The 24,408-nt window shown below is 40.2% G+C and overlaps 5 protein-coding genes across 7 annotated transcripts; 2 read left to right on the forward strand and 3 right to left on the reverse strand.

Annotated features, from left to right (window-relative positions):
• Window positions 1-4,472, forward strand: LOC135610828 (YTH domain-containing protein ECT4-like). The gene is made up of 9 exons (XM_065105795.1): window positions 1-177; window positions 737-813; window positions 919-1,075; window positions 1,337-1,413; window positions 1,576-2,133; window positions 2,473-3,045; window positions 3,129-3,341; window positions 3,415-3,561; window positions 3,861-4,472. Exons 1-9 carry the CDS (start codon window positions 144-146, stop codon window positions 4,110-4,112), a joined length of 2,088 nt encoding a protein of 695 aa, XP_064961867.1. The 5' UTR covers window positions 1-143; the 3' UTR covers window positions 4,113-4,472.
• Window positions 4,473-5,769: 1,297 nt separating this feature from the next.
• Window positions 5,770-7,233, reverse strand: LOC135610829 (GATA transcription factor 2-like). The gene is made up of 2 exons (XM_065105796.1): window positions 6,871-7,233; window positions 5,770-6,615 (listed from the first exon to the last, which is right to left on the reverse strand). The coding sequence occupies exons 1-2, from the start codon at window positions 6,931-6,933 to the stop codon at window positions 5,971-5,973; spliced, it is 708 nt and encodes a 235-aa protein (XP_064961868.1). The 5' UTR covers window positions 6,934-7,233; the 3' UTR covers window positions 5,770-5,970.
• A 1,097-nt stretch (window positions 7,234-8,330) lies between these two features.
• On the reverse strand, window positions 8,331-14,999 carry LOC103983088 (pentatricopeptide repeat-containing protein At4g13650). 3 transcript variants are annotated; one of them, XM_009400248.3, is made up of 3 exons: window positions 14,842-14,999; window positions 10,870-14,756; window positions 8,331-8,910 (listed from the first exon to the last, which is right to left on the reverse strand). In XM_009400248.3, exons 1-2 carry the CDS (start codon window positions 14,920-14,922, stop codon window positions 11,640-11,642), a joined length of 3,198 nt encoding a protein of 1,065 aa, XP_009398523.2. In that variant the 5' UTR covers window positions 14,923-14,999; the 3' UTR covers window positions 8,331-8,910; window positions 10,870-11,639. The 3 variants fall into 3 exon arrangements, with proteins under 3 accessions (XP_009398523.2, XP_018680076.2, XP_064961870.1); XM_018824531.2 differs by having other exon boundaries at window positions 14,839-14,999; XM_065105798.1 differs by having other exon boundaries at window positions 10,870-14,740; window positions 14,842-14,979.
• An 893-nt stretch (window positions 15,000-15,892) lies between these two features.
• Window positions 15,893-20,358, forward strand: LOC135584844 (uncharacterized). The gene is made up of 3 exons (XM_065105800.1): window positions 15,893-16,127; window positions 19,004-19,265; window positions 20,090-20,358. The coding sequence occupies exons 1-3, from the start codon at window positions 15,966-15,968 to the stop codon at window positions 20,155-20,157; spliced, it is 492 nt and encodes a 163-aa protein (XP_064961872.1). The 5' UTR covers window positions 15,893-15,965; the 3' UTR covers window positions 20,158-20,358.
• A 327-nt stretch (window positions 20,359-20,685) lies between these two features.
• LOC135610831 (uncharacterized) lies at window positions 20,686-24,072 on the reverse strand. The gene is made up of 3 exons (XM_065105799.1): window positions 23,820-24,072; window positions 21,216-22,358; window positions 20,686-21,141 (listed from the first exon to the last, which is right to left on the reverse strand). Exons 1-3 carry the CDS (start codon window positions 23,919-23,921, stop codon window positions 21,007-21,009), a joined length of 1,380 nt encoding a protein of 459 aa, XP_064961871.1. The 5' UTR covers window positions 23,922-24,072; the 3' UTR covers window positions 20,686-21,006.
• Between the last annotated feature and the right edge of the window lie 336 nt (window positions 24,073-24,408).

Here is a 24,408-nt window from a genome sequence, read left to right on the forward strand (position 1 = left end):
CTCGCTCCCGTGGCGGCGCCCTCTTCCTCCTCTCTCGTCTAGGGTTTCTCCTCCCCACATCTGCCCTCTCCGGGGTTTGGGCCGTCGGATCGTTTCTGGAATCGCCCGCTACTCCAGCTACTCCACCACCTTCAGATCCGACCATGGCGACCGTGGCCACCGCTCCTTCTGCTGACCGTATCCTTCCGTCGCCTGGGGAGTCGATTCGCTGTTTCTCGATCAGTTTTCGCTTTGATTTCGGCCTTCTCTGACCGGATCTACTTGTTCGGTTGTTCTCCGATTCGTTTATTTGCGTAAAGAGTGATTTTGATCCGCTATTTTAGGTTTTTCAGGGTTTTCGTTGGGGTTTATGCTCGGATCGGATGGCTAAAGCCTGGTGAACGCTGCTCCTGTGGGCTTTTGCTTCGATTAGTGTGTTTAGGGTCGTCAAAATGAGATTTTGAACTATGGCGCCGGTACTGTCCGGTAGTGTTTTCCTGCCTTGTTTATGTGTTGTATAATTTATCGGGAGATTTTACACTTTGGTTTCGCTATGTTAAGCTCGTGAAGCAATGAACTTGGCCGATTGATTAGTAATTTAAGTTGATTTCAAACTATGCAGAGTTTTACTCACGCGATCCGGAGATTTTTCAGGGGGTTCTTAAGACTTTGTTGCTGTTATGCTTTGGGTTATGTCCTATTAGGTTATACTGAAGTTTTCAGTAAATACTGTTATTCCTTCATTAATATGTCACAGAGGCTACAGATCTGATACAGAAACTGTCGTTGGATACTGCTAACAAGAGTAATGATTCCTCAGAGGTCAAAAAGAAGGTAGCTTTATTGATTCTGCCAATTATTTGTTGTACATCATGTTGTGTATGTAGGTTCTTAATTGGGAAAGAGCTAGTACTAATGCACTTTGAATTCATCCAACAGCCTTCTGGAGTTCAGTATGGTTCAGCAAATGGTGGGGAAGCACCAATTGCGTCGATCCCAACATATGAACGATCTCTGACGCCTCTTCTTCAGGAGCATATGGATGCGGGCATGTGTTACGTACCCAACGGATACACTCCATCTTTCTACTATGGAGGTAAATTGATTCCAGCTTCTCGTTGTATGTGGTTTCAAGAATTATCGAGTTATTTGTGATTCCACATCATCTTTTTGGTCAAAAATTTTGCTCGTTGCATGTAACGTGCTGTAAATACACCTGATTGATGTATGTTTGTTTCTTCATGACTCTTCTTGTGGATGTTTCAGTGATTTTGTTTTAGCCATGGTAACTGTTTAGCTGCCCAAGATTTTTAGTTTCTTATAGAGGAGTCACCTAATTACAATTGAAAGTTTTCAGGTTATGATGGATCAATGGCGGAGTGGGAGGATTACCCTAGATATGTTAACTCTGATGGAGTGGAGGTGCCTCCACCTGTAAGATGTGTTGACTCTACTTGCTGTTCTTCAATGATTATCATCTGTTGGATTAATTGTAAACTTGATCTTTATAAGTCGCTTTGCAAGTCTCAGCCTTCTGTTTGAGATTTGTGTGTTCATAAGAGAAAGGTTTTGATAGCATTCCATAATCTTTGGCAGGGAGTTTATGGGGACATGTATCATCATGGATATGGTTATGCTCCATATGGTCCATATCCTTCTCCTGGTTCCCCAGTTCCGACATTGGGGCACAATGGTCAGTTATATGGACCCCAACATTACCAGTTTCCAGCTACATATTACCAGCCACCCACAGCCACCAGCGCACCAGACACTACAAACCAAACCCCTAGTTCTAAAAGGGAGGTTTCTACATCTACTGCTGCCAGCCTCCCATCTATTCCAGTGGATACAACAAAATCTGATTCAAATGAAACAGTTAAGGCAAGCACAAATGGCAACAATGGATCAACAAAACTAAAACCAAGCCAACAGAACTCATCGTTGAATTCAAATGGCTCACTTGGTAAAGGTGCGTTTCCTGGTGGGCATCCTTCTTCCGGCTATCAGGATCCAAGATTTGGTTTTGATGGTATGTGGTCGCCTGTTCCGTGGTATGATAGCCTGATGTTTCCTGATGGACAACAGAGACCAACAACAGCTAATACTGTCTCTTCTACAAGAAATCAGAACCTTCGCCCCCTTCCTCAGCTCATGGTATGTGGGATCCAAATTAAGAGTTAACATTGTCTTACCTGTTTATTGATCTCATTGTTGTTAATTAAGAGTTAATACTGTCTTCTCTGTTAATTGAAATATTGGTACATTTTGCTGAGGTAACACCTTATGTGCGAGGATACATGTTAATGACTTTATGCATGCTTTATGTAACAACCTAAACATAGAAATTACAAACTTGCTTGCCGAGAGCAGGGAGCTATTACTGAACCTTTACACTCTTTATGAACGTCTGGTTGGAATAACTCTTCTAGTTTTCTGGTCTGGTTTTCTTGCTGGACACTGTTTTACCGTCATACACCTACTTTTTTTTGCCAGGGAATGCATGCCCCAAGACCAGCAGGTGCTGGAATGGTGAACAAGATGTATCCTAACCATCGAATGTATGGTCAACATGCAAATGGTTTCAGAAGTGGTCAGAGTTTTTACTCAAGCATGTATGACTCCAGAATGAATGGAAGATGGGGGATGTCTGTGGATAGCAAGTATAAGCCGAGGGGCCGGAGCAATGGATTCTATGGTTATGGTAACGAGAACTTGGATGGGCTGAGTGAGCTCAATAAAGGACCAAGGTCTGGTCGATTCAGAAACCAGAAGGGGTTTGGACCTACTATTACTCTTGCAGTGAGGGGACAGAGCCTTCCTGCAAATGTAAATATTCAGGATTCTGCTGTGATTCCTGAAAGAGATCAATACAATAAGTCAGACTTCCCTGAAACATACTCGGAGGCTAAGTTTTTCATCATTAAATCATACAGTGAGGATGATATTCACAAGAGTATCAAATATAATGTCTGGGCCAGCACTCCTCATGGGAACAAGAAGCTTGATGCTGCTTATCAGGAATCTAAGGAGAAGACAAGTGGATGCCCAGTCTTCCTGTTTTTCTCTGTAAGTATTAGTTTATAATCTTAACATCCGCTTTCCTTTAATGTTATTTTATGGGTTTTCTGATTTTTTATGTTAATTTATAGGTCAACACAAGTGGACAGTTTGTTGGTGTTGCCGAAATGGTAGGTCCAGTTGATTTTAACAAAACGTTGGATTACTGGCAGCAGGATAAGTGGGTTGGTTATTTTCCTGTCAAGTGGCATATTGTAAAGGATGTACCCAATAACATTCTAAAGCATATAACGTTGGAGAATAATGACAACAAACCGGTGACAAACAGTAGAGACACTCAGGAGGTGAGGGAACTTTTCACTGTTAACTATTTGGAACCTCAATTTTAATCATTCCAATATATGCTTATTACTTCAGGTGAAGCTTGACCAAGGTCTTCAACTGCTTAAGCTGTTCAAGGAGCATGCGAGCAAGACATGCATTTTGGATGATTTTGATTTCTATGAAACCCGTCAGAAGGTGATGCAAGAAAAGAGAACCAAGCAACAGCAGCTTCAGAAAAAGGCATGTTCAGATTCTACATCTTCAGAGTTATGTTATACTGTGGTTCTTTTGCATGTTACAAGGCATAATAATGCCGTGACATATACTGTTCTTAGATATATCCATTTCACAATGTTCAAATTCGATCACAGTAATAATTAAATGTTTGCAATCCTGCCTCAATTCCTATTAATTATGCTCCAATTTGTTTGGTAGAAGTGCTAGGACACTGAATGGCTCTTCTGAACTACTTGGTTATTCTTGATTTTTTTTTATGATCAAGTTACCCTTATCCGTGCTCATTATTATTTTTATTTCAGTTCATGGATGGAAAAATGGTGGAATTTGGCGAGAAAGACAAGGATGCTTCGAATGGGAAGCCTGGGTTGCAAAAGCCACTGGAAGTGGTTACAGTTTTGAAGAAAGAATCTGCCCAGGTTGGGCTTGCACTTGGTGAACATGTGCTATCAGAAAAGAATGGCTTAGCTGCAGTAGCTGGTGTTGCTCCAAAGGATGCTAAACCAGTGACTGAGAAGTGGGTTGTGGCTAATGGTGTTGCCAACTGCTGCTAGGTTAATGGACCCATCTTTGAGCAGCTGTAGTTATTGGCTGGCTGAGCATGAACTGCTTAGGAAGGCTAAGAAAGAACATAATGGAAATTGTCTGCGAGGCATCGGGCTGACATGTATGCTTAAGGTTTGTAGCAAAGCAGTAGTTTCCCTGTCGCAGTTTAATATCGATTTGAGTTTGTTTTTCCTTTTTTCTAGCTGTCCCTTAAGGTAGGAGATTGGTGATTGGGGTTCATAGGTGTTATGAGGCAATCAACCTGTTATTTGTGTTCTCAATGGTGTATTTCTGCTTTTCTTTGCTTTTGCAAGAATCTCTTTACTTAGTCTTGGCTTGGAATATCATGGTGGCAGACTTTTCTGGTGTTTTCTGTCTTTCTTCTGTAGCACTTGAAAATCTGAGTTGATCTTCATTAAAAGTATCTTTCAAGTCGTCCATATGTTCGTTGGTTCCAGGTGATTATTGTATAAGAACCCATCCATAAGCAGTATTTCTACTTTGTGAAGATCAAATCAGCCTTTTACGGAAAATTTGTCTGCTCTTACTACTGAAGTTATGGAAAATAAGATGATCTTTTTCTTTCAGTTCAAGTATCAAAGCTAACTCTTCTGTGCACCCATTTACATGATCTTTTTGTGGTGAATGAGGATTGTCAGAAATCAAGTGGAGGTTTTCTCTGCCCCTTTTTTATTATTTTTCATTTTTTTGGGGTGACAAATGTTTCTTCGAGATATTATATTTACTCCTTGACAAATGTGTCAAGTCACAAGGCATATTTTCTTTATTATCATTGTTTGATGAGGGAATATTTGTTTCGGTGTGTTGGATGTCCTAAGATGGGGTCGACAGTACATTCCTTAATAGAGTAAACAGTCTCTCTTAGAGCTACTAAATATCTAAATTTGTACTAAATATGTAAATGCTTATGGATTAATCAAGCAATACAGTTTCTTTCTTTGGGGAAAACACTACTAAATGTATAAATTCTTTAAGAGGGTTTCTTACATGTATTTAAATTCCAATATTGGTTATTTTGATTTTTCACATAGATATTTTCAAATATTTCTTTTGTATATGTCGTTCTCATCGACACTTGTTCAATAAACTCAGGTTTATTATTAATAACCATGTTTATCATTAGATTTTAAAATACTAAACATTTAAATACCTATATGTCTTTAAAAAATTATTTTCATCAATTATTTCATTTCTCATGTTTTTTCTATATTTTTGAGAGGGTGTTAATCTCAATTTGACTTTTAACATCATTCTATATATATATATATATATATATATAAATATTTTTATGGCCCCTATTCAATATTGGAAAGTTTATTTCTATCAGCTATTGAATAGTGTGATACTATTCCAAACTTCACCTGCCATTTACATGTGTGTGTATATATATATAATAATAATAATAATAATAATAATAATAATAATAATAATAACTAAAATTCCTTTCTGGATCGAGATTATACTTTTCTCCCTCTCTCATCTGTCATACTTGCTTTTCCTATTCCAATCATAATCAAATACAGTAAGTGTAACCCTCAAATTATTGTTCTCACAGGAAATGTTCTTGCTGATACTCTCATTAATCTATCCAAGCACTTCCATTACATTCTCCAACTTACATGATTAGAATATGACAAGGCGTGCTGGAGAACTTGAAAGAGTAGTAGCTTGCAACATTGACACAATATGCTCAAAGGACAGTGATGGCTACACTCAAACCATCATATATATAGGCTTAACAAAAAGGAGGGGTTTCAGAGAGCAAAACATAAAGATTTACAATATAAGTTGGCATATGACCACCAATCCTTTTCTTTTCCCACCATGTAAAAACCAATGATAACCTCAATTGGGATTGGAAGACAGTAAAGCCGTCCTCATCATCATCACCTTCTTGTGTGAGTTGGAGTGCTTGTAGCTCACAAAAGTAGGGCTCTTTGCTGGCCTGTACTCGGGGAGCAGTCTCCCTGACTTGAATCTCACACCACATGCATTGCAGAGGGTTTTGGGTCCCAATGGCCCTGCCCGCCACTGTGGTGTCTTTTGTGACAGGCAGTGAGTGCACCTCCTTGGATGCACTCCCTCCTTTCCCAACTTCTCCTCTCCTCCACCACCACCACCTCCTCCTCCACCACCACCACCACCACCCAGAGCTGGTGTTGGTGTCTTATCCTCTTCCTCCTTTTTAGGGAGGATGAGCTCACTTTCTGCAAGCCAGTGGGCCTGGTGGAGGAGGGGTGGGTCTGAGGAAGTGAGATGGAAGGTTGAGCAGGTGTCGATGGAGAGGTTTCCGGGGGTGATTCTTCTTCTTCTTTTGGTCCTGGCCTTGGCTTGGACTGCGAGGCTTTTGAAGGCAGGCTTGGGATTTGGGGTTTGCGGGGGTGCTGAAGCTGGAAGTGGGTCAAAAGTGGTGTAGGATGTGGCAGCGCTCGAGAGGCAGTCCTCCACATATATGGACAGCCATTCCAGGCTTCCATCCTCTCCTCCTTCCTGCATGCGACAACATCGAGAACAAGACGAGCAATTCCAGTGTCAGTTTGAAGGAAGATGGATGGCGAGTACAAGGAGAACCTTGAGAACAAAACGAAGAGAGCAGAAGCTTTTCAGAACTCGAAAATATTATTTTCTTGATCTCATTCAAGAACACAAACAATAGATGAAGAGGACTCGGCGAAGAACTGAAAATTGTAGCAAAAACCTCTGATCATCTTTCCACTATACACACGAAAGAACAGCTGAGCTCACCCCTGGAGTGAAGTCCCCCAACAAAGAAGTGGCAGCAGAGGAGGAATTCTTGGAGGCGTCCATTATATACTGTGCAGCCCACCAAAACAGGAAGCAGTGGGAGGTTTAAGGAACCAAAAAGAGGAGGGAAAGAAGAAGAGGAAGAGGAGGAGACCAAGTGAGGTGGTGATGATCTTTAAAGATGCATAGATAGATTGCTATGAGGGAGGGACAAGTAACAGCTGCCGCCCTCTTTGCTCCTCCTCTTTATCTCCTTGTTGTTTTGTCGGCAGAGACCGACTGATGCAACCAAAGCTACACACCGACGGTCTCTTTCACACAACACACACACACACCCACCCGAAGCAGTCTCCCTCCACTTCGTAACAGGACATGCATCCCTCTCCACCCTTTCAAAATTTGAACCATGAGAGTGAGTGATCGATATGTCCACCATCTTATATCTTATTCCCCTGTGGATCCAAAGTCTCACCGCAAGACTTTCTTTTATATGGTGGTAAATGGGGTGGGTGGGTGTTTAGATGCTTAGACGTAACCCCACACATTAATAATCACAAGATCTTGACCACAGGATCAATGTGTGGCAATCTTTCATTATAGTTCACTTCAATGATATTGGGATTATGGTTTCAACTACTACTGATCAGATTAATCGAATTTAGAGTCAAGGTCTCAAATATCGGTAAGACCAATGTGTCTCGATGAATATCTCGATGCATAGAGTAATACATGCGACGATCCGATCTGATAAGATAACTAATTTATTAACTTTACGTTTCAATCATCAACCTAAACTGTTTGAGATCATGATGACCGTAATAGACTCATTTATCTCTTATAAGTTCATCTACGTTATTTATATTTTTTTATTTGAGATTAAACTAGATATTATATTTTTTTATTTAATATTTGACATGATGCACACATAAACAAATTTAATTGTGGCTCTAAGTCATGTTATATCTTATAGCCTCATCATGAGCTTTCCAAAAGAAAATTTTATTATAACATCATCTGACGAAAATAATTGAATAATTAGCTTATTAAGCCTAAATTACTGTCCCAAAGCACTTAATCTGAAGGTTTTTTTATCTTTCAAGATAAGACAACATAGATTCTGGCTTTGCTTAACTTGTATGAATATGAATTGAGGAAGGAGAGACTTTTGGGACCCTCTCTGAGTTGCTGCAATAACTCAAGTTTGAAAGCTTTGTTGTTGTTTTACTTTCAGCGGCTCCACAAATGGAGAATCCCATCACTTCCAACTGAGCACAGCTGTCTTTGCTCCCTCTCTCAAGCTTATCTCAGCATCATGTGGGTAGCCAACAAGGGGCAGGTTTTTGGCCTTGTTGTAGTGATAATTAGCTTGTTTCACCTCATTTTCATTGTGTTGTCCTTTGATAACTTGGACATCTGCTCAAGCAACCAAGAATAAGAAATTACCAGAGGCAACAATAAGATTTTTGATCCCACACATTCATACATTATAAAGAAGTGAAAAAGCATCTGACAGAATCCAACCAATACTAACAATGATTGAATCTGAACAGTGAAAAAGAGCTTGTTCCTTGTACTTAGAGCCAACAAACAAAATACTGTGGATTATCATGTTTGGGATATTATGTACAGGATTTGTCATGACACCAAAAGATTTTTGGTAATCTTTTCATGAAAATACATGGTGGGGTGAGGATATAATTCAAAGGCCTTAAAAGGCAACCAGTCAAGCAATGTGAGTTACTAATGGCATGACCATGGACTTGTCTTTGAAAGGTACCGGAGCCACCGTTCAATCTGTAGCACTCCTTTTCTCATCTTCAGCAACTTTGTAGCAGCTGATGTCAAGGGCATCCTGCAATAGTGATTGAAGAGCACATTTCTGATCCACCAGTGGCCAAGGAAAGGATCCACAAGTATGGTCATAGCTATTCCGCAAGTAAAAATAGTTTCATTTCTACTCTTTAAACTTTAACCAACTTCATTATTTGCTTCTAAGGTTTTCAGCCCCTTCCTCGAGTTACATCGTGTACATGCAGTGACCTGCACAAAAAGACACAAAGTATATGAGAATAGTTTCAACAACGCATTAAAAACATGTAACACGGCCAATTGGGGCCAACGCGAACTTCAGTCAATCTACGATTTGGATAATGTCAGTCAATCTCACATGACGAATCTTGCAATTCAAAAACTAGTATCAAGTGAATCATAGAGTGGATTGCAGCATGAAATAAACATCAAAAGCCTCTCATCATAATGCGATGCAGTCGAAACAAACTTAACAAATAAATATTGTCAAGTCCCAAGTTCAAAATGCATTGGCTTTGTCAATTGGGAAGTACAGAAATGCTATCTGTTGGAAATGTGTAATAACTTGTATTCTACCTTATTTCTTATATTGTAATTATTATAAAACCAGATGACAGCAACTCTTAACAATATGTACTTTGTCACTGTCAGTGCCTGAAACCATCTGAAGTTTGTGCTATTCTTGTAGTGGTGATGGCTGGCTGGCATGCAAGTTTGCTTGTTCTACTATAATCATCATGAATAGAGCTCATGCCACTAGCCAAGCTGGAAACAATATGAAAGCATCTACCAATTGCTCTTTGGGATGGAAAATGACTTGGTGACATGCTGGACAACTAGAATACCATAATAATTGTACTCCAAGCAGGGAATTTCCCCACATAGAGGAGAACCCAACCTATGAAGGCAGGAAGCGAGTCACATACCAGCACAAATCATAGCCAAATCTGAAGTGGACCTATTTGGATAGATCACATACTGTTGAAATCTTTCTCAAAGGGATCCTTCAATACAAAGTCAACAAGTCAAGGCCACCATTAAAATCTCTCTTTGAACACTGTTGTAAAACACTTGTACTCTTGGAAACAGAGTAACAAGTGTACTTCAATGGATGCATGCCAATGGTAATTTATCCATCAAATTGATTACAGAAGACTAGTTGTTGGTCACTTGCTAAATGAGCAAACAGATGGATTTTAAATGATAAGTGGGTTTTCAAGATAAAGAGCTACCACAGCAATAATGACTCAAGCCCAAAGCATGCCATTTGAATTAAATGGAAAAGAAAAATAAGTGCATGTCGTGGACATTCAAGTACGTGACCTTCCTCACTGATACCATCTTAAATTTTGCACCTATTGTTTCACCTTAAAGTAAGGTCACTTTTTATGTTAATATTCATCTGATGAGGTGCAACACTATATAATGTGATACTAATAGTTCACTACATCTGTATATTTATAACATCATCCAAATTCCAGAACATCTTTCTGCTGAATAATAATCATACCAATGTTTTGCAGCTGTCATTCTGCAGTAATAATAAATGGGTTTCATGCACAAAAATATCTTAGTGATGTCATTTATGCAACATGAGTCATTTACAAGTCTTCATTTTAGGCCCAACAAGATACTGCAAGAAAATCTAACACACAACTTTGTTCACAGGGAAACCTTGAACCTCCTTTGATATGCAGCTAGGCATAATCTAACAATTTGAGAAAACTGCCTAAAGATGTCTCCAACTGAATTAAGATGTATTTACACCACATGATAAGATGATTTACTTTTGCTGATAAAGTCAGATATTTGTTGTGACCATAATAATGTAGGAGATGTGGAGCATTGTAAAAAGGAACTCATGAGTATGACATATAACTATTGAAGGAAAAATTTACTTAATATAAGAACAATGACATCTCTGCTTTAGCTAGCAGCCGAGCACATAAGATGGAGAAGTACACTTCATACATCTTTACCAAATTACGGAGAGGTTAAAAAGGTCCATACCCTGAGTTCCATAAGTATAGTTCAGTGGTTCTTAGTCATCACTCACATTTCCATGGCTTCCTTCAGCCAGGCAGCCCAATGAAAACATAAAATATAAAATTTTGTATCATTTGTTTTACAATAACTGAAATCATCTTCTTTTCCTATAAGATAAGAAACACTAGTGTCTAAGTGGGATACCTGCTCTACTTCTAGTAGAACATACAAGATGAACTTCGAATTACATTGCAGGAGATCTGCTGTTGAACCTATTGAAATGTACTTCTCAATTGCCTGAATGAAGCGCAAGATAAAGTATCATAGCATATCTAACCTAGGCAATTGTAATGAACCATATAAAGAGTTTTACATGAACATCCCCTGCCAGAAAATGTGTTTCTTTCTCCATATTGGTAGTCTCACATCACCCAAGGTTCAATATGTAATGTACTTTGTAATTTCCATTGTGTAGAAGAAAGTAATTTCACATCGCTCAGCAGTCAGCAGCTTAGTGATCAAAACAGATTTACTATCTTGACTTTCTCAAATTATGAAAGATTATATGCAAGCCTTTCTGCTGCTTAATCCCCTCCTGATGGTCTATGAGGTCTTTATCAGGCCAATTCAGCATATCATCACAACCAATCCAGAATTAGACTTTGCTGAAGAGAGTTGGGAGCAAGAGGCTCTCATGGAATTATTAACCATTTATCTAACTTCTGTGAGTCTTAACTCTTGGTCTGTAAAATCTATAAGACCGAGTCAAGAGCAAAATACTATAAATATTCTCTTAGGAATTTCCAATGGAAGTGATTAAAGTGTATCAAAACTTAATGGCATATTGTACATGCCAAATGATACAGCTTTTTCTAATTTCTAAATAAATGGAGCCACATTTGTACTACTATAAGCATATATCATATGGGCACTAGTACACTGGTGCACGTCCTGTTCAATTAGTCCTTGACACTTCACCAATAGTCACCACATGAGCAACTGCCCCCTTCAAAATGATGAAACCTATAAGGATCACGTAGTACAATTGTTCGGCCAGCAATCCTCGAGACAAATTTCATCCAGGTATGGCAGTCATGACATACACGAAGGTTCTTCATCACACGGAGGGGTATCTCAGGAGATAAACTTATTAGTCCAAAAGCAACAGCGAGCTTCTCACTGTGGATGTAGGCACTGGGGTCCTTCTGTTCTTGCTCCATATCGTGCAAGAGATAATACTTATCTTGCTTGTACCCAATTTCAACTGCCCTGTTGTTCAACTCTTCCAAGAACTTGTAGATTGCATCTGCCTGTGCATGCAACCTATCTCCAACAAAAAATGGATGAACTACATTCTTTACTTCGATCCAACTACGACCAGGCTCCTTCTTAACCCCTCTATCTTTCATCATCTGCCTCACCTGATCCCTGTAATCCCATTTCCTAGCCACTGCATATATGTTTGATAGGAGAACATAACTAGCTGAGTCATCTGGCTCCAAATCCAGAAGATGCTTAGCTGCAAGTTCTCCAATTTCGACATTCTTGTTAACTGTACAAGCACTAAGTAGGGTTCTCCAAACCATACTATCTGGGGCAATTGGCATTTCCTCAATGAACTCTCTAGCACGATTCAACCACCCACCTCTTCCAAGAATATCCACAACGCAAGCGTAGTGATCTGGCCTTGGAAGAAGACCATACTCCTCCCTCATAGATCTGAAGTAGTCAAGACCTTCATCAACTAAACCTACATGACTACAAGCAGCTAAAACACCTATAAATGTGACATGATTCGGTTTGAACTTCTCTAGCTTCATCTGCTCAAAAAGCTTTAAAGCATCCCGGCCATGTCCATGTTGGGAATAACCTGTAATCATGGCATTCCATGACACCTCATTCCTCTCAGGCATTCCAAAGAATTCAATCTTTGCATCTTCAATGCAACCACATTTAGCATAAAGTGAAACTAGTGCATTACCGGCCTCTATCTCAGAATCATAACCAGTTTTTATAATCCTTGCATGAATCTGCTTGCCTTGTTTGATATCAGCCATGTTAGCAGCAGCACTTAGTGCAGATCCAAATGTAAATAAGTTTGCTTCAATACCAGATTTGTCCATAAGCTCAAAAACCTTTAAAGCTTCCTCGCAGTTCCCACTCTGTGCAAATCCTGATATCAGTCCATTCCAGGATATCTCATCTTTAACCTCGACAATCTTGAACACAGAATATGCATCCTCGATCCTACCACATCTAGCATATAGGTTGATGAGAGAATTTCCTATTGATATATCTGTCGCATAGCCACTGATGCATGATTGAGCATGGATCTGCAACCCCTGTTTGATTGCTCTGATTCCAGCACATGCACTAATAGCACTGGCCAATCCTATATTATCTGGTCGTATGCCACAAATTTGCATTTCCTCAAAAGTTCGGAGAGCCTCTAGGCAAAAGTCATGCTGTGCATAACCAGCAATCATAGCAGTCCAAGAGACAACATCTTTCTCAGTGAGTCTTTCAAGAATTTCCTTAGCCATTGCAAGGTTACCACATTTGGAGTACATATCTATGAGTACACTACTTACATACACATTAAGCTCAAATCCAGTCTTTATAGTCAAAGTATGAATTTGTTCTCCAAGATCAACAGCACCAACATAAGTACAAGTTCTAAGTATACTAGGATATGTATACTGATTAGGCCGCATACCCTCAACTTGCATTTGGTAAAACAGATCAAAAGATTTTCTTAAATCACCCATCTGACCATAAGCCACAAGCATTACATTCCACAAGACTACATTCTCTCTATCAGTTGCATTGAAAAACTCATGGGCAGTTTCTATGTCAGCACATTTCACATAGAGATCAAGCACGGAACCCTCAATAATATAATATGAAGATAATCCAGCTTTAAGCACATAAGAGTGTAGCTGTTTTCCTCTTTGAACATCTCCAATAGAACCACAAGCAGTGAGAAGGCCTGAAATTGTGACAGAATCAGGTTTTAAGCCTAACCACTGCATCTGTTCAAATATTCTTAAAGCACTTTCACTATTTCCATTTCGTGCATGTCCAGAGATCAGGGTGTTGTAAGTAACTCTATCATGACATGGCATCTCACTGAATATTTTTTCTGCCAGTGTGAGGCTGCCACACCGTGAGTACAATGTGACAAGAGCATTGCCCACAAAAGTTTCTGAGGAGAAGCCTTGCTTAATCACTTGGGCATGGATCAGCTCTCCGTGCTCAAAGAGATCAGACTTTGTGCAAGCACTGAGAACACCGGACAGAACATACGGAGTAGGGAGAATTCCAGAATGGTGCATTCCATTATAAAGACGAAGAGCTTCAGCTCCAAAACCATTTTGCGAAAACCCAGATACCATAGCAACCCATGAAACATTGTCTTTCAACCATAACTCTTCAAATACTACTCTAGCTGAATCTACATACCCATTTTTGGAGTATAAATCAATCAAAGGATTACCAACGTTGGAATCACCAAAAAATCCATACTTTATTATCTTTGCATGAATCTGTTGCACAACATGCCAATATCTATCATGTCCACTACATGCTCTCAGGGCAATGGCAATGGTGATAGGATCAGGATGTCCACACTGCCCCACCATTCTAGTAAAAAAAGTGAGAACTTTGTGGTGCTCTTTCCTCTCAAGAAAACCCGCGATCATTCGGTTCCACGAACCAACACCTCTATGAGACATATCATCAAACAACTTGATCGCATCTCGAACTTCACCGAACGCCAGATACAAAGCTAGTAAACGATTGCACAAGTGGTCTTCTCCATGGAATGCCAGCTTCAGGATCCTCGAATGGATCCTCCTAGCATCGAACAAAGAACCTGAATTCAAAATCCGGCCAAGCAGTGAAGCATAAGTACTACAATCAGCACGAGCACCGCGATCCACCACGTTAAGAACCGAAAAGGCATCTCTTTTAGGCAATGCCTCCATCTTGCGGCCTTCAGTCTCTCCATCAGAGGATTCATCGATCTCGTGGCAGACCGCATAGCGGCTGTATCGAGCGAGGCCGACTCTGTCAACTTTTCCAACAAAAAGCTGCAATTTTTCAATAGAAAGAGGGAGTCACATGTTACAAATAGTGGATGGAATTCGCCAAGAGATGGGAAGAGAGACTAACCACCTTAAAGATCCGATCTTTTGGGAAGAGCGAAGTCGAGCAGAGTGGGCGAGGGAGAAGAAGAGATGATGGCGCCGCGGGCATAAGTCTCGAGTGTTGGTGTGAGACAGTGAGGTTGGCTACTGCGAAGGCTCCTCCGCATGGATGGATGGAAGGAGGGAGGCGACTTCATATTGGCTTCTTCTTCTAGGCTATATGGGAATTAATTTTGGTTTTATTTTTGAGTAGTTTTCTTTCTTTTATCGATTTAATTAAGAATCTTTTATATTGATTATTTTTTATTCAAAAATATTTTTTTCCAAATAAATATTTCCTTAATCGAAGAAAGATACGAGTTTTACTTTTATTGCACTCTATGCACAAAAAAAAAAGAGAGAATATTTTTTTTTGAGGAACGAAAGCGAACATTTTTCATAAAAATACGAGATATATTTACTTTTTTATGTAATAAATTTAATTTAACATAAATATCATAAGAGACTAAAAAAGAGAACTTGCTGACATTAATTTGATCATATGCAAATCAATGTTTAGACTCTAATTTATATATATATATATATATATATATATATATATATATATCCTAAATTAAACATAACAAAAAGTCAAATGGTCGATGAAAATATAAGAAAATTTCAGGGATTTAAGATGGAGTGCTTAGCCTCAGTTTATTGGCTAATGAGAGTAATATCTAGGAGGATTTAAATATTTGAAATAATATATAAAAAATTGAATATTTGGAGCGATATATATACCACATTAAAATTTAGAGAGGTAAATGTCCTGTTCTGAGTCGGTCATCTTGTACTCTTCGTCCTCCTATCGGAGTTCTTGGACTGTCGGATCCGGATCCGGATCCGAAACCATATCCGATTCGAATCCAGGTAATTTGGTTCGGGCCATCGGCTATCGGTCCGGTCCGGCCAAAGTGTCGAGGCTGCACTATTTTGACCGGCCTACCCCTCTGCTTCTTGGCCTTCGATCTCTGAACTTGCCACGTGGTATACGAGGCTATATCTGACATTTCATCCCCAAGTTCGCCTTCTTCTATGTTTCTTTGTTGTTCGTCCAATCGGAATCTGCCTTCGTCGTGACGATCGAGGTGTGCACGGAAAGATTCGGACTCGATGTTGATCTCGGCGAAGCCCTCGTCGATTCCGTCGTCCTGCCCCCTGGTGCCGCGCAGTGGCGGACGGACGCTGAGGTTTTGGATCAAAGGGAACGAGTTCGCGGAGAAATTTCGCTCCTTTTCCGTCCATCCGTTCATTCTGCGCTGCGATTTCGCTCGGGTTAGGGTTTCGGGCCTTCGATTCTTATGTTTTTTGATGATTTGGTGAGTTCAGGAACGGATTTTCGAGGAAATTTAGGCTCTTATGCCGTCTAATGAGATTGTGCTTTGCTAATTTCACATGTCTATGTTTAATTTTCTTCTTGTGGTGTTCTGATGCGAAAGTTGAATGTAAGTAGCATGAAGGTCGCGATTTATCTGCCTTTAGTTTCGGAATTAGACGGATAACATCTTAGTTGCAAGATATGAACGAATGTTATAGCAAACGAGTGTTTGAGCAGTGAGCATGGTTAGTGGATAACTATTAGTTCAGATGATGTTTGCTGCCTATTTTGGGAAGACAAAGGTCAGGAGTAGATTAGCATGAGCTCATGCTAAACCCTGTGGACGTTACAGTACAATTAAAGTTTAAGGAACATAGGAAGGAATGGCCAAGAAGAATTTGCAAAGGTCGCCATGGATAGTTAGGAGAGAGCTGCTCAGTTTGGTATGGTTCAACTAGTTTCTGTCTGAGTATTCTGCTAAGAGAAGCCTTTAACAACATACTTATGAGGGCAATTGTTTCTTTGCAATTGTCAACTTTGTCCAAATTTATTAAAATTATTTAGGTACTTATGAATTGTCAGTGGTTGTCCAATCATACTTATGAATTCATTTTAAATTGAAACAAAAGAGAATATATTACTTCTAGGTGTAGTAGTACTTGGCCAAATCTGTCTTTATATCCAAATGAGACACATCCCTATTTGTATTTGTTTTCGATTATCCAGAATCTTTATGAGACAAATATGGATATGAATTGAGATAATACAAGTACCTGCATATCTACAAACACTGCAAATTATTGAATTGCCTAGATTAAAAAAATTATGTTCATCAGATTGATTTATCTGAGTACACATTGTGTTTTCCCTTTGTCCCTTTTTCTTATTACATTGGCTTTCTGGTTTCCTGCACAAAAAATACCACAAATAGAATTGAATTTCTTTGACAACTTGTCACTACAAATATTTGATTCACGCAATATTCCTGCAAACATCCACTCTAAATCCCATCAAACTCCATATTAATTAATAAATTATTTGTATCCATATACATTTTATACAAGTCTTAAAAATAAAATTTGATATCTATCAAAGATCTGTATTGATATTTGTGTTCCCTCATCAATATCATTCTTATGTCCTATCTGTCTTCACCCCCTAACAACATCAATATTGTGAAAGCAGGCAATTGAGGACAAGATTCAGATATAAGCAGATCATGAAGAGGAAGAGGAATAGACAAATCTTCTGAGAAAATGAAAAGGATTATAAAATGATGGCACAGACATAGCATGGGTACCGATGTTCCTGTCTTGTATCTATTTAGATGTAAAAGAGTACATGTGATAGATTAGAGCAAATTAGAGCTCGAAAATTAAACAGAGAGTTACTCATATAGTGGATGCTCTAGAACTTCTTTAGTCCTTGCTGTAGATAAAACTGAGAGATGTCACCAAAAATAAAACAAGGACTTACATGGCCAATGCAAGCTCTGAGGCTTCAGAGTGAAATCTATCTAACATAAAAAAAATTATAACAACTAATATTCTGTAAATGTTTCAGATGTCAAATTGAATCATGTTACATTGTTACAAAAAAACAAGTAATCATTGGACAATATAATCTTAGTAAAATCAGTGCTCACAAAGAAAAGAGTTTATACCCTCAGCAAGGAAATATTAAATTTGATCTTGATTCCCGAAATGAACAGAAAGATAAAAAGGATTGACTGAGCTACTCATCAAAAGGAGAGGTGCTCATATAGTTAAATTGATCATATACGTTACAATTTAGCTAATAAGGCACAGAAACCAGCAGCATTTTGATCAATTGCCAATTGCTTTGGATGTGTAAGGGATCAATGTCAAAAAGTTTACATACTTATGAAACAAGTATTTGCATACTTATGAGGGCAACTAGTTTCTTTGCAATTGTCAACTTTGTCCAAATTTATTAAAATTATTTAGGTACTTATGAATTGTCAGTGGTTGTCCAATCATACTTATGAATTCATTTTAAATTGAAACAAAAAAGAATATATTACTTCTATATATTAATTCTAGGTGTAGTATTACTTGGCCAAATCAGTGTTTATATCCAAATGGGACTCATCCCTATTTGTATTTGTTTGCCATTACTAGTTGCCCTCATAAGTATGTAAACTAGTACCTAAATAACTTAACCAACATACTTGTTTCAACTTAACCTTTTCTTTCTTTGCAATTGTCAACTTTGTCCAAACATTACTAATGGTTAGAATTAGCCTAAATGGTTAATTGGGTGATGCTGTTAGGTTGGAAAGAATATGCTATTTTTTATCAAATAGTAAACATGGGAGGAAATTGTTCTCATGAAGAAAGGGTTAGTCTCCATCGATTTTGGTTATCCTGATGCAAATTTGAGAAAGTAGGCAAAGATTGAGGTTTTGTACTAATAATGCTTGCTCAGTTTTGATGCATTTACATGCATGCACGTCCTTCTGATATTGCCACCTATCCTTGTCAAAGAACCTTCTAATAAGGTAATGTTTACAAATATTCGGTTTTGTGTATATCACATAATAAAATTTTAAGTGAAATTTAGAATTTATGATTGAACTTAGATTTTTACCCAAACCTTATATCAGCTGAGTGGAACACTAGTTGATTTGTTATGCTGGTTAAGATTAAGATTTCCATAGTCTTGGAAAAGGTTAAAACTTACTACTCCATCATGTCTATAGACTCTATACCACAGCAACAGTAAGGAGTGATCTGGATATTAGTATGTTGTCTCCCTTGCTATTGTGTAAAATTTCATATGGTTCTAAACTTTATTTTTTCTTGTGTCACAGATCAAATCTAGTTCTGTACATGATTTGCAGAGGTGTAAAAGCAATCTTGAATCCTTGTTCTGTTATGACAAGTCCTTTACCGAAGAGGATATTGAGCAGCCTGTTGGTTTGTCTGTGGAGAAAAAGGAAATAGGGAATAACCCACCTTGCACTATATGTGAAGTAAAAGGTGTTGTGCTATGTGCTACATGTGCAGGCTCAGGTTTATATGTTGATTCGATACTGGAGAGCCAAGGCATCATTGTGAAAGTTAAATGCCTAGGTAAAGCTACTCTTTTCACTATTCTCACATTGCTCCTCTCAAGTAAGTTCGATTTGGGTTAGTCATGCAAAACAGTTGAATTAAACTCTCAATTAAGAATTATTGAAAAGTATCATCCAGAAGTGTTATTACACGTGGAATTTGAATATTTAATTTTACCATTTTCACCATGGATGGTTCCTCAATTGATATTTACATAGTTCCTTTCATAATTAGTATGTTTAACAGCTTGCTTTGCAGTAACGGTCTTAGTCATGTGAAACAGTTGAATTAAATTCTCGATTAAGATCGATTGAAAAGCATCATCCAGAAGTGTTATTATATGTGGAATTTGAATAATTAATTTTACCATTTTCACCATGGATGTTTCGTTGGGTGATGTTCATGTAGTTCCTTTTATGTTTCTTATGTTTCAGCTTTGCAATAAAAAGGCTCAATGAGAAAGTGCCTCCAAAATCATTATGATCTTTCAGTAATTAAATCTTCTATTATTTTGTTGGCCTTTGTGGTCTGCCAGTGTATGTCTTCTAGCTTAATAACTTATGCACCATGCTCTGATATTTACGATTTCTTCAAACTGTACCAAATGTGGTTGCTACTTCTAGTATTAATCTTCATTTGTAAGGTATAGCAACATAGAATTAGTTGTTCACTAACAATGCTGCTTTATACCGTAATGTACTGACTGTGCAACTATCAGCCAATGGCATTGCATTAGTTTCTTACCTACTGCTACATTATCTGCCAACTCTTGCTCCAACTATGTCGGTTCATATGCTTTAGTTCAGTTCACTTCTGTGATACACGATCTTTACGTAATGTAGGTTGTGGAGGCACCGGGAACATCATGTGCTCAAAATGTGGAGGGCGTGGTCATGTTGAAATTCACTAGGAATGCAGGTTTCCTTCAACTTTTGGTCCGTGTAATTGATCCTGAAATACCCTATCTCCGTTTATCAGTTAATAGTAAAGATGTTTAAATGGAAATTTCACATATTGAAAGTATCTAAACTAATCATGCCCCTGTATTTCTTTACCAAAATGGCTCTATCTTCATGACTGGGGCATATAAAGCTACTGTTATAACTTGTCATTTGTTCACGGACCAAATTGATGCTGCCTTGTTGAATTTGGTAGAGAGAAACATCTCACTCTCACACCAGTGTTCGTCACTGGGTCTCTCAAAAGTTTAGGTGGGAGTAAGCCTAATGTGCTGAAGTTGCATTATAATCTTCGATGCCCTTTATAAACTTATTTTGGTAATGTTCTATGTGTAACCTTTTCTTAACTAAAGTTGTTGACAAGGTTTTGCCATATTCTTGCTGATGTCCATTTTGAGTCATATGCAGACTCTCTCGTGTTCACATAGTGCAGTTACCAGCATCTGATTATGGGTAGTAATGGTGTTTTGGTCAGTATCTCGGCAAGATTATTAAGCCATGATCATAGCTCACTTTTTTGCGAATACAGTTGAATCCCCATTGCATGTACATGTGCATGGATGCCTCATGATCCTGCTTCCTGCTACGTGACATCCTTGCACTTTTCTCAGGTACACGAGAAATTGCTTGTCTCTCGACTGTCGGAGAGTAGGACGTGGTACGGATTTACAGGCGCATGAGAATCGTGGAACTAATGATTGTTTTTTTCTTAGAGGTAAATACTGGATCGAAAGTCAGGAAAGGACGAACATTACCACTCATGTTATTTGATCTTTGGACAATTTGGATCTGCGGAGGTGTCAAACTCGAGATGATTGCAGCTGCCTTAGTCGCTCAGGTATGCAGGAGCCCAACTGCTCGTTCTGCGGGTTCTCGGCGAAGGCCACATGGTAGGCCGCCACGCAGGCCTGCGGCCACGCTATCGCGATCCGCGTCTGCGAAACCATGGCGGTAAGAATCGATGAATTGTAAGAGCTGAACGCCTTTTCTTTAGAGGTTGCAGCCTTACCATGAAATAGCCGATGATGAAGGCATAGACTGTGACATCCGTTACATGGCCTCTGTGCGCCGCCAGTGACCAGGATCCTGCAACCAAGGCCGAGACGCCGCCGCCGGCTACCCCGCAGAGGAAGCAGAAGGGTCCCGTGAGGTCCAGGTCGATCAGCTGCCCCATTCCCTGCTTGATGAACATGTCCCATACCTCCGCCGACGCATTCCCTAGCCACTTGCCGTGTGCCCCGACGTAGACGAACCCCCACCTGTTCCCGCTCGTCACCAGCCGGTCAGCGACGCCCATGAAGCAGCTGGCGCATGAGAACAGGAACTCGTCCGAGTCGCCGACGACCAGGCCCATCGCCTGCGCCATACCCTGGACCGCCACCACGGTCGGCACTACGGCCGAGCCGTAGCACACGTCGCCAAGCACGCGCTTGGCGGTGGCGTCGAAGGCCGCCGCCACGGCTGCGTCGGTCCCGCTTGCGAACTTCGTGTAGGCTAGTTGAGCCACCGCGACGAGGACCGCGTACCGGATGGCCTGCATCGTCCATGCGAGGCTTAGCAGCAGTAGCAGCACGTACAGTGGAGCGAGCCGCGAGTCGTCGTTGGCTGCAACGCCGCCGGCGCCCAGCGTCCAGAAGGAGAAGTAAACGAAGGCTGTGAGGAGCGCGAGCGCAACGTACTTGGCCAGCATGAGATTGGGTGGGACGGCTGCGACGGAGGCGGAAAGGATCTCGTAGGCATGGTGAAGGCGGCGAGTGATCCAACAGCCGTACAGTGACTGCACCAGAGCAATGGCCAGGGCGAGCACCCCGAAGGCCAGGCTGTAACCGCCATCGTCGGTCAGGAGGAGCACGGCGACAGCACAAGCGAGGGACGGGGAGAGCCAGAGGGAGGCCTTGAGGGCTTTGGCTGGGCGATGGAGGACGAAGAGCAACCAGAGAAGGGCGACGAGGGTGGAGGCGGCGGCGGAGGTGAGGAGGGGCGTGAACCAGTGGTCCGCATGGAATGCTGGGTTCCTGGCAAGGAAGCCACGAATGCAGAGGATGATGATGAGGATGGCGGCGGCGACGAGGTGCGCAAAGAAGAGGAGCGTAGCGAGCCTGCGGGCGAAGTTGGCGCTGGGCCGTCTGTGGTTTAAATCAACTGCATCAGCCTGAGAACGGGAAAAGACATATGTAGTTCAGAAGCAAGAAAACAGTGCTTACAATATAATTAGTTTCCAAATTGTATAAATAAGACCATTTCATACTATTTTTCACTTTATCCGACGCACTTGAAAGTTTGAAGTTTAATTTTATAAATCTAATGCTTAGAAGAACTTCAGCTTGATAGTGATGTAACTTAAAATTCATCTTGATTTCAAATTTCATCTGATATGTTTTAGAAATGTAATGTTACAAGATAATGAAGGCTTAGTGATGCCCTGCCAAACATTGCTGAATAATTTTGAATAAGATGTGACATTGCTTATTTATTGATGGTCGATATCAAGTCACTTCAAGTGGGGCAAAAGAATCTCTTCCAAACTAATCAGAGCAAAAAAGACTAGCAAGAGTGGAATTAAAAATGACCTAACAAATCCAGTTCCAAGAAATAACAACAACAGGTCCCAGTTGGAGTAGGTCTCTGCTCTAACTGCTCGACCTAATGATTTATGAGCGGTCAATCTTCGGAACAAGTGGCCTTACTGCTAATTGGATATAGAACAAGGGCATGCCATAAATTGCATTCCAACTTTTGGGAAGGGAGAAGAATTGCTGTAACATTCGGTACGAGAGGCCAAGTTTGCAGCAGAGAAGTACTCGAGGAGAATAAATCCAATCCAATCCAATCCAATCGAATCGCAAAAAGCATCATGCAGCTTAATTCAGTTGCATCAACCTTGTAAGAGAATAAAACATTTTGTAGACAGCAAAACTACGAAGCATCATGCTTCATGAGTTCTCTCGGACCAAAACCCACCTCATTAATAACTCGGGAAGACCAGAGTTGACTGGAGGAGTCATGCAATTTGCTAATTGCTACTTGGGATGGTCGATCAATCATGGAACAGAAAGCTAGGCAAAAGAGAAGATTGATCAACCATTCATGAGCGAATGGTTTGACCAAACATGTGGAACAGCTTATTTCCATCCCATCGACGACACAGATGTCCATCCATCCATGGAGATATTTACATAAGCCTAACCATTCGACATCAAGTGTTGGTGCAAGACAATGAAATAGTACTTCGATAGAGAGAAGATGTTACTTTGAGTTCTGTATAAACTAAACGAAATCAGATCAAGCTACCCGCGGCAATCGATAAAGTTGAAATTTTTTAGCAACAAAAGAAACAACAAAAAAGAGTCGGTAAGCTGAGATGATGATGAATTAGATGTAACAAATCCAAACTCGACAAAAGAAACAAGGGAAAAAGTTGGAGCAGATCTCGCTACCACCACCGACGATAAACTGCTTAACCCAATCTCATCGCAGTAGATGAATTCCCCTAATACTCAGTCTGAGAGGCCAAGTTCGGATCGGAAAATCAAATCACCAAAAGGCGATAAAGAAAGCATTAAATCGCTACAAACAGAAACAAAGATCAAATCGAAAATTATCAGTTCCTCACCTGCGTAGGCGCTATCTGATTGATTCGCGTGATGGTATTATTCCTACCATTCTCCCTCGAACCCGCCTCTCGGATCGAAATCTCCACGCTGTTGCTCCCCATTCCCTCGTTCCACTGCTTCTTCTTCTTCTTCGTCTTCCTTCTCTCTTTCTCCTTTTGCTCCTTTGGCCCGCTCTGTCGTCGCTTTTGTCCTCTCGCTCTGCTTTCTCTTTTGCCTCTGTTTCTCGAGAGAGAAAGCCAGACGGTTAGGAAGATAATGTGCGCCCCAAAACTATTTTATATTGGGAACTCATCCCTCCTCCTCTCTCACGAGTGAGGCGCCGGTTGCAACTTGTGGTCAGCTCACCCCCCTGTGAAAGAAGAGATCTGTTTAGCTTTCAAGGGGAATAAATGCGCGTCGGGACAGGAGGTGACCTTACCTTCAGTTATCGTAACTCGGTATGACGGGGCAATGTGACGTTGCGGATGGCGACAGGTCAGCAGAGAGCGAGGTCGTTGCCGTTCCCATTTTTTCTTCCTCGGATTAATAATGTTCCCACCCTTCCCGTACCCTGCTCGCCCACCGGAGGTCCAGTGGGACCCACTAATG

Source organism: Musa acuminata, chromosome BXJ2-4 (genome assembly GCF_036884655.1).
Source record: "Musa acuminata AAA Group cultivar baxijiao chromosome BXJ2-4, Cavendish_Baxijiao_AAA, whole genome shotgun sequence".
NCBI classification, from domain to species: domain Eukaryota; kingdom Viridiplantae; phylum Streptophyta; class Magnoliopsida; order Zingiberales; family Musaceae; genus Musa; species Musa acuminata.